This window comes from Schistocerca piceifrons, chromosome 7 (assembly GCF_021461385.2).
Source record: "Schistocerca piceifrons isolate TAMUIC-IGC-003096 chromosome 7, iqSchPice1.1, whole genome shotgun sequence".
NCBI lineage: Eukaryota > Metazoa > Arthropoda > Insecta > Orthoptera > Acrididae > Schistocerca > Schistocerca piceifrons.
This window is the reverse complement of record NC_060144.1, coordinates 360,290,912-360,307,340: the sequence shown is the minus strand read 5'-3', so window position 1 is coordinate 360,307,340 and position 16,429 is coordinate 360,290,912. Positions and strand designations below refer to the sequence as shown.

General features: G+C 45.2%; 1 protein-coding gene across 1 annotated transcript; it reads right to left on the bottom strand.

Annotated features, from left to right (window-relative positions):
- Positions 1 to 14,760: 14,760 nt before the first annotated feature.
- On the bottom strand, positions 14,761 to 16,225 carry LOC124805707 (nematocyst expressed protein 3-like). The gene is made up of 2 exons (XM_047266276.1): positions 15,838 to 16,225; positions 14,761 to 15,212 (listed from the first exon to the last, which is right to left on the bottom strand). Exons 1-2 carry the CDS (start codon positions 16,223 to 16,225, stop codon positions 14,761 to 14,763), a joined length of 840 nt encoding a protein of 279 aa, XP_047122232.1.
- Between the last annotated feature and the right edge of the window lie 204 nt (positions 16,226 to 16,429).

Here is a 16,429-nt window from a genome sequence, read left to right as displayed (position 1 = left end):
ATGTAAAGCACGGCACCAATGTCTCACTTAGCTGATTTTAAATCGCAACAGGCGATACTGATCCCCTCGCTTTTCAGGTACTTTGAGGAAATTTTCAACCCCAACATTATGAACGTTCTATTGCAAATTGTCTTTGCTCGACCTTTCGTCTGTCACTGATAGTAATATTAACAATACAGTTTACTTAAAAAAATAAAATAACAGAAAACATACTTGCTTCAATATGTCGCCTCATAGAAGCATTAAGAATGTTAACCATGTAACAAACTTACGTGCCCATCTGTCGAAAACCTCGATTCGATAAAATATATTGTTCACAAAATAAAAAGAGTATAAGTTTTATATACATCATCAGGCGACAGTTCCAGTGTTTAGCTCCGACCCACTGCACCCATAAAACCAACGTTCTCAAAATATCTGCATGCTTGTGAATTATTGTGTGTACTTTCCTGTCGAGATCTGCATTAAAACTTAAATCCCGTTTATCAAATGTATACTTCGCATACGGGACGTACAGCGACTGTTTGTAGTTAAGTTATAGATAAACAGCCACAGATTGGATTCTCTCTTTATGCTATATTTCGCTCTTTAAGGTAAAGCATTACGGGATATTACGTGTCCTGGACGTAGTACGTTATTCGGGGTGATTCGTGATGTTGTTATAAGACCTTTAGGGATGTTGGAGAAGAGTACATATATCAACCGGAGATGAGGGATCCTGTCCCGGATATGACGGAGTCCCAACTTACAAGTGAAAATTGATCTTTTGGTAGAAAGATTGTAGTGTTGGCACCTTTCAGAAATGGTAGTACATACAAAAACAAGAAAAGAGTCTAGTAAAAATGGGCCCTAAAATGCATACCTCAAGAGTTACGAGGATTTGTTCATCTAAAATACTGTGAAACCAATTTCTTTTACTGCAAAGTGTCTGTTTTCCATGATTTGGGAGGAAGTTTGTAAGTAGGCTACTTAGGTTTTTATGTTAGTAACGCCACGTAGTGCTCTTTATGAAAATCACTGACTGTGCTGCGCGAAGTCTGTGGCTGGTCTACATTGTTGCAGTATTGCTATCGTAGTGTTAGGCAGTTGCCTGTTAATAGCGCGTAGCGTTGCGCAATTGGAGGTGAGCCGCCAACAGTGGTGGATGTGGGGATAGAGATGGTGGATTTTTGAAAGCGGATGATCTTTAAGTGCGTCCATCAGAGACAGTAAATTTTTAAGACTGGATGTCATGAACTGATATATGACTTTTGAACACTATTTAAGGTAAATACACTGTTTGTTCTTTATCAAAATCTTTCATTTGCTAACTATGCCTATCAGTAGTTAGTCCCTTCAGTAGTTAGAATCTTTTAATTATCTGGCAGTAGTGGCGCTCGCTGTATTGCATTAGTTCGAGTAACGAAGATTTTTGTGAGGTAAGTGATTCATGAAAGGTATAGGTTATTGTTAGTCAGGGCCTTTCTGTTGTATGCATTATTAAAAGTCAGAGTGCGTTGCGCTAAAAATATTGTGTTAGCTTAGTGCTCATCAGAACAGGTAAAGAGCGAAATGTCTGAGTACGTTCAGTTCTGCTCAGCTGCTTGAAATTCAAATAATGTAAGAGGTTTATCAGCACATTAATTAATTAATTTTTAAAGGGGACGTTTCAAGTTGTATGGACCAAAACAAGAAAAAAATTTCCAGCAAACGTTGGCTCTAAAGTGCATTACTTTAGAGCTATGAGGACTAGTTCAGTAAAAGATGAACATGTATCCACAGCTGTTGAGATATACATTTTAGAGCCCACTTTCGCTAGACATGTTTTTCTGTTCTTTTCGGTACTACCTCTTAGAACAATAGGGAAACCAAAGATATTGCAGCATGGTTATCACACTGTCGATGATTAACAAGTGCTCACAGGTTTTACGGCTTGCATTTTAGAGAACATATTCACTAGACTTTTCTTCTACAATCTCAGCAACACCTCTACCAGTATAGGTACTCCATTGTCAAAGGTAACAGAACGATTTGTGCTTATAATATTCGATTGGGTCTTCTCCTAACGAAGAGCCGTTGCCTCAAATCGTTACATGTGCCCTTCCCCAATCTCCCTGAACGTTTGTAACATGATCACGGAATCACCCAGGGCCATCGCCTAATTAGTGTGGTATAAGTTAGATCTGTACAGTATCTGTTCGTTAATTTTGACTGTCCAGTTACGTTGCTCATTTTGATTTATATTTTTGTCAGTTACCTGACACAGCATACCAAACATTATTCATTATTTCTTCTCTGAAATTTTCAAGTGATTGTTTTTGGGTTATAGTGAAATTGTAAGAAGTGAATGATGAAAGGCATTAGTTAACATCTTTGTTGGGTAATTAAACGAGTATGTAGCTACCTTTTTAAAACTTCTTTGAAAGTGAAAAGACTTCAGATGCGTATGGGATGCAATTTTCCTCTGCTGTAAACAACAAGATCGTCTTTCACGTTACCTGGGAGCTTAACTCAGTCTCAGCTTACGTAACTTTCAACCTGACTTATTAGATTTACTTTTCTTCTGTGTATATTTTCCTGCACAGATAACTTTATCTCGGCGCTATAGTTGCCTTATAATTATTATTAATAGGAATAGGAGCTTAGCGATTGGGGCCAATGTATGACTCGAAAGCTGCAGTGTTACGCCACGTCTTCTCTCCTTCGTTAGAAGCATAGTCACGCAAGACTTAGCTCGCAACAAACAAATCCCATTTGTCTACGGTCACGGCTACTTCCCAAGTTTCTCGAGAAAATTGTTCCTTTAGCTGCTCCTACAACTTGGCAAATGATCTTGTTAGGCCGCTCCTGCTGGTGCTGCACTTCAGCCGTGATTATGTTGCTTCCTGGACGCATTGCGAATAATAGTGCCGGGCTTCCTCTACTTGTATGGACAATGTGAGACCTACAAAATATTCTCGGTTTTTAAAGCAAGTACACTATCATTCTTGAATCAGATTGGAAAGTTTTCACATAAGACTGGTGCGAAGAGACGGTCGCATACGTATATGACGCTGTCATTCGAGTCTAAAGGCATAGTCTCCAGCTTTAAAAACGACCGACCCTGTATGACTTGTAGCACACTGAACGTTACTAAGTTCTCATGTACTCAGTTACGCGGCAAATAAATGTACTGTTTACAGCAACCATTTTCAAAATAGTACCTCTGTAAACTGGACTAGATATTTGGAACAGTGGCACTAACCACAAAATTAGGCCTACTTACAAGCAACTAGAATGAGGGATATCTTTGTATTACTACGTGACCTAAATCCCTGACGCAGTTCTAACTGCATAGTGAAATGGCCGCTTGGGATATCGTCTATCTTTGGCAACATTATCATAGATAATGGCTATTAGTTCTCTACTGCGGTATCCGTTATGAATGTGTAATGAAGTTAAAAGTTAAACGATAAATGGCACCACTGCCGGAGTGTACTAAGCTTAGTCTGAAACAACGTGTGCGCTGTTAAAGCGGCAGCTACAGCCAGAAACGGTTACAGAGATACCTGTGGAAAGCCTGCAACCTTTGACGTATAAATGGGCACTTCGAAGAATTTTTATCTTACTTTCTTCCTAGGACTGTCGACGACATTCAGCGCATTTTCTCAGGAACTGGGTGTAAGAGGCCCGCTTATTACAAAGCTATGATGTACAGGTTAATCGTTATTCGTGATAGAATTAGAATAAATCGAGTCACTTTGTATGTAAAATATGGGATTAGATTCTCGTTTACTCATATATTAAGTTTAAAATAGAGTATCTTAGTATTTTTACCAGTAATAATCTTTATCATCTTAAAATTTTAACATAGACGCTGTTCAGCAACGGTGAATGTAAATGAATGGTTTGAGAAAATCAGCGCACCAGTTGGAGGTATGAAGGTTTATTAACTACCCTTGAACAAAGTTTCAACAATTGGCGACTGCTGAAGAAGACAATCTTATAATAGTTGAAACCATGGCTAATGGTTGTTAATAAATATTTATACCTGCAACTGGTTGGCTGATTTTCTCAAATCATTCATTATCTTCTTTGTGATACGCATTTTACTACAGAATTTACACACTTTGAAATTTAACAGTGAAACACACAAGTATACACTGAAATCATATTCCAGCCTGCTCTTGTCACAACCCTTTAGCGCCCTAAGATTTTGCGAGTGGCAGATAATTGGTCACGTGCACCTCTAAATCTAGGTATTGTTTTTCTTCAATAGAAATATACGTGCGACTAGATATTCCTTTCCAAAATAAGCCAGTTTAATCATGGTTGAAAACCGGCCTCGGAGTATAACCTTTTTCTGTGTCAGTATGTTCAAACCTCTTTTTAAAATCCTTGATTCCTACTTCGTCTGCTTCAGCTGCCTGTGCTGTCATTTTAATGTTTTGAATGCCAAACCGATCATTGAAGAGATCAGTGTAACCTAAGCTGGCCGAGAAAGCTGCTGCATTGTCTTCTTCTTCCGTTAAATCTGCGTAGAAGCTCTTACTGTAGCTTGAATAAAAGCTCGATACAAAAGCATCCGTTGTCGGTTGTGGAGCTGGATCCAATATCCTAGCATTTTTTTCGATTCTCTCTATCGTCGCCGAGCAAGATTTGGTCATTCTAGTCACCCTTATGTCAGTTGAACAGTGAGCACTTTTTTGAATTAATTCCATATTGGCACGAACAAAAGTTCAATAAGTCCTAAAGCACGCTGAATGTCAAAAATTTGCTCACCTTTCTCATAGGGACTGAAGAGTGCCTCTTTGTTTCTAATGAATACGACCTCCAAACACGCTTCTTTCCCTTGACAAGCAGGCTTTCTTTCCTTTAACGCGACATTTTAAATATACACCCTGTCAAGAGTAATTTCGCAGCTCCACTGATATGAATTGAGGATTCATGTCTCGACAAACACGACAGAAGATGTGCATTGAGATGCGCTAATGCATTACCGCGTCTCCGTACTGTTAACAGATGACACCACTGGAATTAAAACTAAAATAGCGTATATGCGAAAACACAAATAACGAATTCACTTATGACGGGTCTACCTGCAATTAAAATTTATTTGATCTCTTATCTCCGTTTCATTTGTTTCTGTGAAAATACTTCCACAACGGTGAAAATGCCTGTAGTATGCAGTAACCTAAACGTATAATGTAAGAAACTTACTAATGCAAGAACTCTCTAATGAAACAGGTACACTTTTACCACAGTGCCATTACCCTCACCTGTTATGTTCAGTAAACTCATACACGATGTGCATACCGGCCAGCTCTTCATAATAAGCCCACTGCTATGTGTCACTGTTAACATACAGCTAACACTAAGAGAAAGATTCAAACACGACACATAAGCGAACAGCGGGACCTACAGGATGTGAGCTGTAAGACGAAGAATACAGAGGGCTACTGTTGCACAGGTGTACAAATTCTCCTCCCAACCTGCCTGATACTGCCTCCGCAACGGTGACACAAGGGAACATGTGCACTGGTGTACAGCGGTAAAAGCAGGGGAACTTGGGTTTTCATAAGGCTGGCAAGCTCCGCGGGACCCGTTCAGCCTGCGGGACCTGACGACAGGTTGCGCTGTCAATCCAGCGTGACTACAGAGTAGCCAGGTGTACGCTTGCGCAGGCAGTTTCTCTGCAGCTCAGCTATCTTAACGGTGGGGTAGAAATTGAACAAACCATACTTGAAGGGGACTGAGTGGAATTTAAGAATTGCTGAATATATACTAGTCTCTAAACAGAGTCCAAGTCCATCATGTATTTATGAGACAGCTTCACATATATCGGTAGGTGTTTGACAATCCAAATTGTGTAAGAAATTACTGAACACTCGTTAGAGAACCTCAAATATGTTACAACATATTTGTAAATTTGACCAGCTGTTTCCTCACACCAATAACATTCTGAAAGAAGATGTAGTCCCTGACAAGCGTGTGGAAATGTGTGTTAAGGACCTAAGGTCATTTAGCTGAATATAGGTATTCTAAATTTACGTCAAACATTGAGTGAGATGGGCAAAAAATATGGTTCAGTGGATATTAAAAATTACATTCTGGTGGTATGCAACTTAGTGTGAGGAAAGCTTGGTATGAAAGAAAAGCTTACTTCTTTCAGACATGCACTTATTATATGAACTTAGTACGGAAAACGAAGTCCTTGTTTGATAAAATTCATTTCGGGAGTTAACAATGAACTATTTTGGCCACTCAGAATGAATTCAAATAACCCGCAATACACATGCTGGGGAAAACTAAATAAAACTGGTATATTCGTGTTCATATTAGGCTACAGAAACTGAGCGGTCTAAGGCGCTGCAGTCATGGACTGTGCGGCTGGTCTCGGCGGAGGTTCGAGTCCTCCCTCGGGCATGGGTGTGTGTGTTTGTCCTTAGGATAATTTAGGTTAAGTCGTGTGTAAGCTTAGGGACTGATGACGTTAGCAGTTAAGTCCCATAAGATTTCACACACACACACTTTCTTTTTTTTTTTTTTTTTTTTTTTTTTTGATACTGAAACTAGACTTGCAAAACCATGCTTTATTTGGTTTTACAGAGTAATAGACATCTTCAGTTTGTTAAGTTCAAACGAAGTCGACTTTCAGAGATGGTTTTGTGTACTACGGAAAACATGTGTTAGAGGTGAGCTGGTGATGCTTCGAATTGAAAATAGCCAGTAGTAGTCGAGACAGGGGAAGTCGCAGAGAAATCAGTTCGTATCGAAATAAATAAATAAACATGAAATACGCCGAGAAGGAGAAAAAAACAGACAAATAAAATGCACAATTTTCTGTGTTGAACTGGCCAGGAAGGACTATTGGGCGTCGTTTTACGATACTCGGGTAAGAACTTCTGAATCATACTTATAGCACTACAATCGGGAAGACGGGCAGGCAAGCAAGATTCCTATGGCCCACTGGTTCTCAAACCTGCCGATAACGCGGACCCTTTGTTTATTCGGAAAGTGATCTGTAGACCCTTTTCAATGCTATCTGAAATTCCTTATGGTATTAAAAATGCTTTAATAAGAATTAACACTGACACGAAAAATAATACAATAAGTAATTTATTCTAAATGTGTATGATTGTAGCATATTGACTGAAATTTCAGTTGATAATACAGTTACAGTAACGGCACAGTAATACAACAATAGAGAAAATACACTAAACAAAGTATAGTAACTGAAAATTAACATATTTTTCCTAAGAAAATCAGCTTGCTAAGAGAAGTTCTCAAATGTGGGGTCACTGTTTTGAAGGCTGAAATTCTCTGTGTCTTTCCGTAATTCCAATGAAATCTGGAAGAAGTTTTGTCGCTATTACTCTCTTATCACGATTTCCCTTTAATGTGTTAAAGAAGCAAAAAGCACAAAATGTCTGCTGACAAAAATAAGTAGCAGGAAAAAGCATCCAGTGTTTCAGTGACATTTTAGACAACTCTTCATACTCAAAGCACTCATGCAGCCAGAAGTTACAATGTAAATTTTCTTTGAAAACGTTTGAAGTACAGCAGGGTAGTTTCAATAGCTGTTCCTGTTCTGTGTCACAGAGATTCATACCTTGCATGTCATGGATTTCTACATCCGTGAAGGAATTTTAATCCAGCAATTACCAGGTTGTGTGACAGGAAAATACTCTAGAAAACTTGGAGCCCGTAAGTCTCATATAAGTGCTTTGTGCATTTCAGCAGAGAATTTTTCACCTGAGCAATCCTTAGTTCTGGAAATTATGATTTCATTTTGTACTCGTAACGCCCGCAGCCGCAGTTTCGTAATTGTAGCTTCAACTTTACTCTCAACTTGGAAGATATTTGTGTTTCTTCCTTGCAGCCCTACGTTAAGTTCGCCGAGGAAGGAGAAAATATCCACCAAATAGGCCCCTTTACACAATCAATCAGACTCGCACAATTCTCACTTTGAAAAGAATGTTGCTTGTCTAAAACAAATAAGTGCACCCAACACGCAGCTCAAAGAAATGACGTAGAACCTTCCCTCATGACAACCAACGCACTTCAGTTTGTAAGAAACGTTTAATGTGTTTGTTGCCAATTTCTTCACATAATACTGCGAAAAGACGGCAATTTAGAGAACGAGATTTAATGAAATTAAAAGTTTTGTAGCATCGTTCAGAACACATCTGAAATCCTCACGTATTTTTGTCGCTGGTAAAGCTTCTCAGGGAATGAAGCAATACTAAACCTTACTTACGGTGCTAAGTGTTTTACTCGAGCCAATAGGCCTGTCTTCAAACCTGTAAAAGTCCGTGCTCCGTCCGCAGTGAGAGCTACACACTTATTCCACCTCATATTGTTGTCAATCATGAACTCATGAAGTGCACAAAACATATCTTCCCCATTGTCCGAAGAATCTCCGTACAGAACAATAGATTTCCACATTTTGTCTCTTTACAGTCAAAACAGAATAAAACCGATAGGTTTGCTTTTCTGTCCAGGTCTGTACTTTCATCAAGTTGTTAGAAATAAAAAGAGCTACATTGAATTTTCGAAATTAATTTCCTTTTACATTGAAAGACATATTGTCAGTTCTTCTTCCAATTGTATCGTTGGGAAGGGGAATAGGGTTTATTTCCTTAGCAGCTGCATCACTTACCAAAATTTCACGCGTAAGTTTTTCATCTGGAAACATTAAATTTTCCGCAACTGTGTAAGGTTTTCCAGATTTAAAAATTACCAATGACACATGACATGACGCTAAAGTTAGTATTACCAGCCACTACAAGCCTTGACATTACACTTTTACTGCATTTCCTCCTCCTGAGTTCCATTATAAAATAATCTATCGACCTGCCAACGAGACCTTCATTTTCTTCTCCCAATGTCTTCGAAGGTTAACTGGCTTCCTTCTTTCGTTGCTCAGTACTTCGTAACACGAGACAAACTGAGCCTGCTGGCTGTGTTCACTGCATATGTATGTACATCCATTTCGAAGGTAGTCACTGCAGTAACTGCATAGTGTTCTCTTCTTTCCTTCACGTTCACTTGAAGTAGCTTGCGAACATGAAGGCTCACTTTCAGAAGTTTTGTCCGACTTAACATCACTTGCAGCCTTTCGTTTCACTGCAGACGACTGTAGCCAACGATTCATCGCGAACATCACAAATATCGCCACACAAAAGAATGTTGAGCAGTTCAGGAAACGAATGGCCAATGACAAATCAATGTGCACACATCTGCTGTTTATCCCTCTCCACTCACGTGGCATGTTTCACGACATGAACATGTGACATCTATGACCGTCTCTAATACCTTTTTTCTCTAGCAACAGTTTTTCCCTTGTCTGTTGTTTGATGGAATATTGAAGGGGAAAAGCATGACTAACGCCATTCGTTGAGGCTGGAGGTATGTGTTAAGGCATCAGGCTTTAATCCCAGTCGAGTTAAATTGGCCAGGAAATTGCGCGTGACGGAATTTATTATTTTATCTAGCTTCAAAAACACCAGACTTAAAACTGTAAAGTGGCGACAAAAACTAGAAAAGGTAAGGTGCAGTTAAACTTTTTTTTAACTAACCACATGAACTTGCTACTGAAGAAAAAACGGCGTGGAGTGTAGTTTCTCTTTCTTGTTTAACGAGTCCCAAGATTTTTTGTTTTTTTTACTTGTAATTCATCATTGGTGTAGAATTAAAGAAGCAGAAAATTTTAGTTTTCACGATAAGAAGACCGAAGTTATATCTTGAACCTCTTCCTACATACACTTTCCAATACATCTACTATGTTACGACTTACCTCATCTTAATTCAAGCTACTTAAAATAATTTCAATAGAATAATCACTAATGAGAGCGATAGTACTGTGACACAATTGCTCTTAACTTTGCTGGAAAGGAAGCTGTTAAAAATCAATGCTGTGTGTGTGTGTGTGTGTGAGTGTGTGTACATCATTTTGATAATTTTAATCATTTCACGAATTGGTTGGATCAAAGCAACGTTCTTGTATCTCTGTTGTGATATATCTTCAACACAATTTTATAGTAACAGCACCTAATTTGGGCCAAGAGCTATTCGCAGTGGCGGACTTGGAAAAATATTTTATGAGGGATTTCTCATTGTTTATTAAGAAACCCCAGAATTGGTGGGGGGGGGGGGGAGAAGGTTTGATGTTTGTAAGCATAGGAATGAGAAACATTTACTTCTCTTTTATAGAAATGGAACTGCAGGTTAAGCTGGGAGTTTTCCGTCACTTGAAGATGAAACCTATTCCCAGGCGTTGTGCGGTTAATGTAGAACAGGTTTTGAGAAAGTGCGCTAACAAAGAAGGAATTTCTCTAATTTATCTTCTTTTCCGGTTTACCCACAGTCCACGTTTCACTACCATACTATGATGTGCTTCAAATGTATAATCTTAGAAATTTCTTCCTAAAATTAAGGCCAAAGTTTGATATTAGTAGACTTCTCTTGGCGAGAAATACCCTTTTGTCCAGTGCCAGTCTGCTTTCGATGAATTCCTTGCTCTGACCGTCGCTGCCTAGGTTGCAGAATTCCTTAACTTCATCTACTTCGTGACCATCAATCTTAATGTTAGGTTTCTCTCTGCTACTTCTCATTACTTTCGTCTTTCTTCGATTTACTCTCAGTCCTTATTCTGTACTCTTTACATTGTTCATTCCATTCAGAAGATCATGTAATTCTTCACTTTCACTCAGGGCAGCAATGTCATAAGCGAATCGTATCACTGACATTCTTTCGCCATGAATTTTAATTCCACTCGAGAACCCTTCATTTCCATCATTCCATCTTCGGTGCACAGATTGTACAGTACGGGCGGAAGACTATACGCTGTTTTACACCCTCTTTAATCCGAGCACTTCGTTCTTGGTCGTTCACTCTTAATACTCCCTCTTGGTTCTTGTACGGTTGTATATTACTCGTCTCTCCCTATAGCATACACCTATTTTCAGAATTTCGTACATCTAACATAATTTTTCAATGTTGAACGCCTTTTTCAGATCGACAAACCTTATGAAAGTGTCTTGATTTTTCTTTACTCTTGCTTCCATGCTCAACCGCAACGTCATAATTGCCTCTCTCGTTCCTAAAGCCAAATTGATCGTCATCTAGCATATCCTAAATTTTCTTTTTCCGTATATTACTCTTCTGTATAATATTCTTGCCAGAAACTTAGACGCATGAGCTGTTAAGCTGACTGTGAGATAATCCTCGCAATTGTCAGCTCTCGCAGTCTTCGGAATTACGTCAATGATATTTTTGCGTAAGTCAGATGGTATGTCGCCAGACTCGTATATTCTACACACCGACGTGAATGGCCGTTTTGTTACCTCTTCCTCCAATGATTTTAAAAGTTCTGTTGGAATGTTATCTATCCCTTTCACCTTATTTGATCTTAAGCCCTCCAAAGCTCTTTTAAATTCTGATTCTAATACTAAATCCCCTCTCTCTTCTAATTCGACTCCTGTTTCTTCTTCTATCATATCAGACAAATCTTCACCCTCATAGAGGCTTTTAATGTATTCCTTCCACCAATGTGTTCTCTCCTCTGCATTTAAGAGTGGAATTCCCGTTGCAATCTTAAGGTTACCACCCTTGCTTTTAATGTCACCGAAATTTGACTGTCCATATGCTGAGTCCGTCCATTCGACAATCATTTCTTTTTCGATTTCTTCACATTTTTCATGCAGTCATCTCGTCTTAGCTTCGCTGCACTTCCGATTTATTTCATTCCTCAGCGACTTGTATTTCTGTGTTCCCGAGTTCTGCAGAACATTTCTGTACTTCCTCCTTTCATGGATCAATTGAAGTATTGCATCTGCAACCTCGCGCGGATCTGCACGGAGATAACTTGGCCTCCGATGTGTGATGGAGTTCGCAGCAGTTATTGCTTTGCCTCCCATGCATGCTGATGTAATGCGTCTTCACGTGTAGGTTGTCTTCTTGGGTGTCTCCTCAGCACAATTCTGCAGTGCAGCCAGCAGGTGTGGCCAGCGAGTGGTGACGCTGCGCGGCAGTTTTCGGCACAGCGTCCGGATTTGGGCGTTGTGCGACCGGCCAGCACGTTCGTAACAGGTGCGGGCGGTCGTCTGGAAGAGGTCACGGCGCAGAGGGACTTCCGCGACGTCGAGAAGATGAGCGGTGGGGAAATCGTAAGGCAGGTGTAAGTCCAGCCGAAGGATGCGATTCTGCAGTGTCTCCAGCATCTTCAGGTTCGTGTCGGCGGCGTTCCCCCAGACGACGGCGGCGTATTGGAGTACAGGGAGGAGCAGCGGTGGTAGTTCGGAGCCAGGGTTCAGCAGCGGGTAGAGTATGCGGAGCCAGTTCCGCACTTTGTTCTTCACTTCGCGGATGTGCGGAACCCACGTGAGTCGGCGGTCGATAGTGATGCCGAGGTAATGCGCCGTTGGACGCCACGGGATAGGGCTTCCACCGACGGTGAGCGGTTGCAGACCTGCAGGAACGAGTCGCCTGGTGACGATCAGGAACTGCGTCTTGGCCCCATTGAATTGTAGGCGCCACTTGACTGCCCAGGCTGCCAGGGTGTCAACGGCGAGCTGCAGACGGCGGCGCATGACGGCGGCATTGAGGCTCCTCGAATATAGAGCCGTGTCATCAGCGTACAGGGCGAGCCGCACACGGTAGATCTTCGGCGCATCAGAGGTATACAGCGAGTACAGGAGTGGCCCCAAGACCGAGCCCAGCGGCACACCGGCGTTGATGCGGCGGACGGAGGACAAGCCACGCGCGGCCCGCACATGTAAGTTCCTATCGGCAAGATACGAACGGATGAGACGGACTTGCGACGTCGGGACCCCAAGTTCAACAAGTATGAATAAGAGGCCGCGGTGCCACACACTGTCGGAAGCACGCGACACGTCCAGGAACACCGCGCCGAAGAACTCGCGCTGCTCGAGGGCGACGAACGCATCTTCCACTAGCCGAAGGAGTTGGTGAACTTCCGAGTGGCCCCTTTGAAAGCCGAACTGCTCTTCGGGCAGGAGGCCTTCCTCGTCAACGTGACACTGCAGCCGCCTGATGTACACCCTCTCAAAGACCTCGGAGACGGCCGGCAGTAAACTAATAGGTCTGTAGTTCGCTGGTTGGCGCAGATCCTTCCACATCTTCGGAATCGCCACGATCTCTGCATGCTTCCAGCACTGAGGAAAACTGCAGGACCGGAGGATTACATTAAAGACGTCGGCGAGATGAGTGACAGCCACCGGCGGCAACTTCTGGAGAAGGGTGTTGGAAACTTCGTCTGGGACCGCAGCTTTCCTGGGGTTCAGGGCACGCAGGATGGACGACACCTCTTCCGCCTGCCGGCCGGAGTGGCCGTGCGGTTCTAGGCGCTACAGTCTGGAACCGCGTGACCGCTACGGTCGCAGGTTCGAATCCTGCCTCGGGCATGGATGTGTGTGATGTCCTTAGTTAGGTTTAAGTAGTTCTAAGTTCTAGGGGACTGATGACCACAGCAGTTAAGTCCCATAGTGCTCAGAGCCATTTGAACCATTTGAACCTCTTCCGCCGTCGTCTCTTCACTGACGTCATCGTCGTCGCGTGCCTCCAAGTAGCGCGGGAGCCGGTCAGCAACCAGGTCGTCGTGGACAGCGTCGTTCGGGTCTTCTATCGGCGTAAACGCAGCCTCAAAGACGTCCGCGAGGGCATCAGCCTTCGCAGCTGGTTCGCAGACAGCCTGACCATGGACCTTCAGCGGAGGGATACGTTGCGTGCGGCGTAGGAAACGCTTCGTCGTCCGCCAGGCCGTGCCGTCGTCAAGGCCTTGTTATTCCAGTCGCGATGGCGATGGTTGTCAATGGCGGCCCGGATGTCCCGACGCATCCTGTTGAGGAGGCGCTTGGTGTCGGCATTTCTTGTCCTCTGCCACTGCCGGTAGACCCGGTTCTTCTCAGTGATGGCCGCAAGGATGTCCGGCGGCAGCTGTCGGGAGTAGTCAGGCGGAATGCGCGGTCGGGGCGGCGTAGGTATGTTGGCGGCGTCGATCGTGGTTGCCGCGAAGTGCAGAAGTGCTGCGTCCGCTCCAGCTTCCGCAGGGGGCGGCGCGGCGGCGAGTGAGTCCGTCACGGCTGCTTGAAACCTATCCCAGTCGATGCCAGCAAGTGAGATGGCTCTCCTGGGCTGTTGTAGGGCGTCTAAGTCTATATCAAAACCACTGGGACATGGTCAGAAGACAGTGCCGTCCTCGTCGTGGCAGTGATCTGATGAGGGATGCCCTTGACGACGGCGATGTCGATGATATCCAGGAGGCCACGGGCAGGGAAGATAGTCAAGTCGTACGGCCCCACCACAAGCGCACGGTGACGTTCCGCTACCCAGCGTCCAGCGGCAATGGTGATCCTGGAGTTCCAGGAGACATGTTTACTATTGAAGTCCCCGGCGACGAACACCTGCCCCTTCAAGGAGAGCAGAGCATCGATGTCAGCAGGGTCCAGTGGACGAGACGGCGGTCGATAGGCAACGACGAACGTGATGGCACCCGCCGAGGTATGAACGACGACACCAGTGGCCTCCAGCGTTGCCAGTGGTGGAAGATGTATCACGTGATGACGAATGCCATTGCGGACGTAAACGGCTGTCCCACCACCCGCCGTCAGTCTATCGGTGCGATAGCTGGAGTAGTTTGCCGACCTGACGTCGACCGCAGGCTTCTGGTGGGTTTCATTGATAAGGCAGACGTCGACGGCTTCGTCTCGAAGAAACTGGCGAAATTCGCTAGCTCGAGTGCGGACGCCGTTGGCATTCCACGCGACGACCGTGAGCCCTCTAACGCTGCCCACGGTGCAGCTGGTGAGTGTTGACAGCGGTCGGTACCGGAGCGGCCATCGGTACTGCAGCGGTGAGTTGCTGCGACAGGACTTCGATCAACTTCATGGCACTGGTCACCAGGGCAGTGAGCTGCGCGACGAGGATGGCCAGGTCAGCGGTGGAGGCAGCCGGCGCGGCCCCGTCGTTGGATGGGGGAGGCGTGGCTGCTTCGCTGCGTGAGTCCACCTGGAGCTGCTCGACTGACGGTGCCGAGCGCTGGGTACCCACGGGGCGGTGACCCCCGAGCCGGCGGTTGGCGGGGCGCGGTCCGGCCGACGCCTCGGGAGAGGCAGTACCCGGTTCCGTTACTAGCAGCTGTGGTGGAGGCGCAGGAGCCTCAGGTGTTGGCACGGCCTCGGATGCGGCGGGAGCAGGAGCAGCCGACGCAGTCGGGACGGCGGAGGGCGCCCCTGACGCAGCCGCCGCGAAAGAGACGCCGGGCCGTGTCGTTGCGGACTTCTTCGGACGTGGCGCGGGTTTTTGGTCACGTTGGCGAGCGATGGCACGCTTCCACACCTCACGCCCACGATAACTGGCCACGTGTGCACCGCCACAGAGTGCACATGTCGGCTTCTCGGTGGGCGGACGGGGTCACGCACGTCCTGCGTGTGCGCCGGCGCATTTAACACATCTGTCCGACATAGAGCAGTGGCGCGCGACGTGATTTATCCCCTGGCAGCGAAAGCACTGCACTGGGCCTCTCCGGGAGCGAAGATCTTCGGTCCGAACCGGAACGTCGGCGACCCGCGTCAATTGGTGCGGTTCTCCACTGTTTCGGAGCAGACGACCAGGAAGAGCGGCATATCATCGCGTAATTTAGGCGACTTCATCTTCACGACTGCCCGGATGTAGAAGCCCAGGTCAGCGAGTTCACGATGCAGGTGATCGGCTTCCATGTTGAACGGGAGGTCGTGTATTACAATCTTCAGGACCTTGTCAGGTGCGGAAGCGCGGGTATAGAATGGGATACCACGCTCAGACGCCTCCTGAGTGACCCGGCGATAATCGTCAGCAGTGCGGAGTGTGATCCTGTACAGGTCACGCCCGGCAGGCTTACGGTGTACACGGCCGTTGTCCAGCTGCGCAACGACTTCTGCAGTTCCCCATAGGGCGGCCGAAACTGGAGGACCACCGGCGGAAGATGGGAGTCTTTCTTTGGCGCAGGATAGCGCGGCAGCTGTTCCGGCGCGTCAGCGAGCGCGTCGAACGAGTTGGCGACGGCAGACGGGAGTTGGAAGCGTCGTCGATGACTGCATGCGTCTTGCAGTTCGCCGGGCCGGGACAAAACCGTCGGCGTCAGGGGCGAAATCTTGCTTGGCCCTCTTCTCGATCGGCGAGCTGCGAACAGCGGACGTCGCGGCTGTTGCCCTCCTCTTCTTTTTCCCGCTTCGTCCGCGTGGCTGAGGCGCGGTGGAGCTCTCATCTTCAGAATCGGGGAGCGGAGCAGACAGCGCTGTCTTCAAGGTTTCCGTAGCTGTGTCCATCAAATCCATAGCCATAGTACTGGCCGTCGTAAGTGGGGGGCCAGATGGGGCCGCCGACGGCACAAGCGCGGCCGGACGGCGATCTGCCACACCCTTAGCGTCGCTAGCAAGCGCAGGTACGTCCTTCACGCGGCTGCACACCT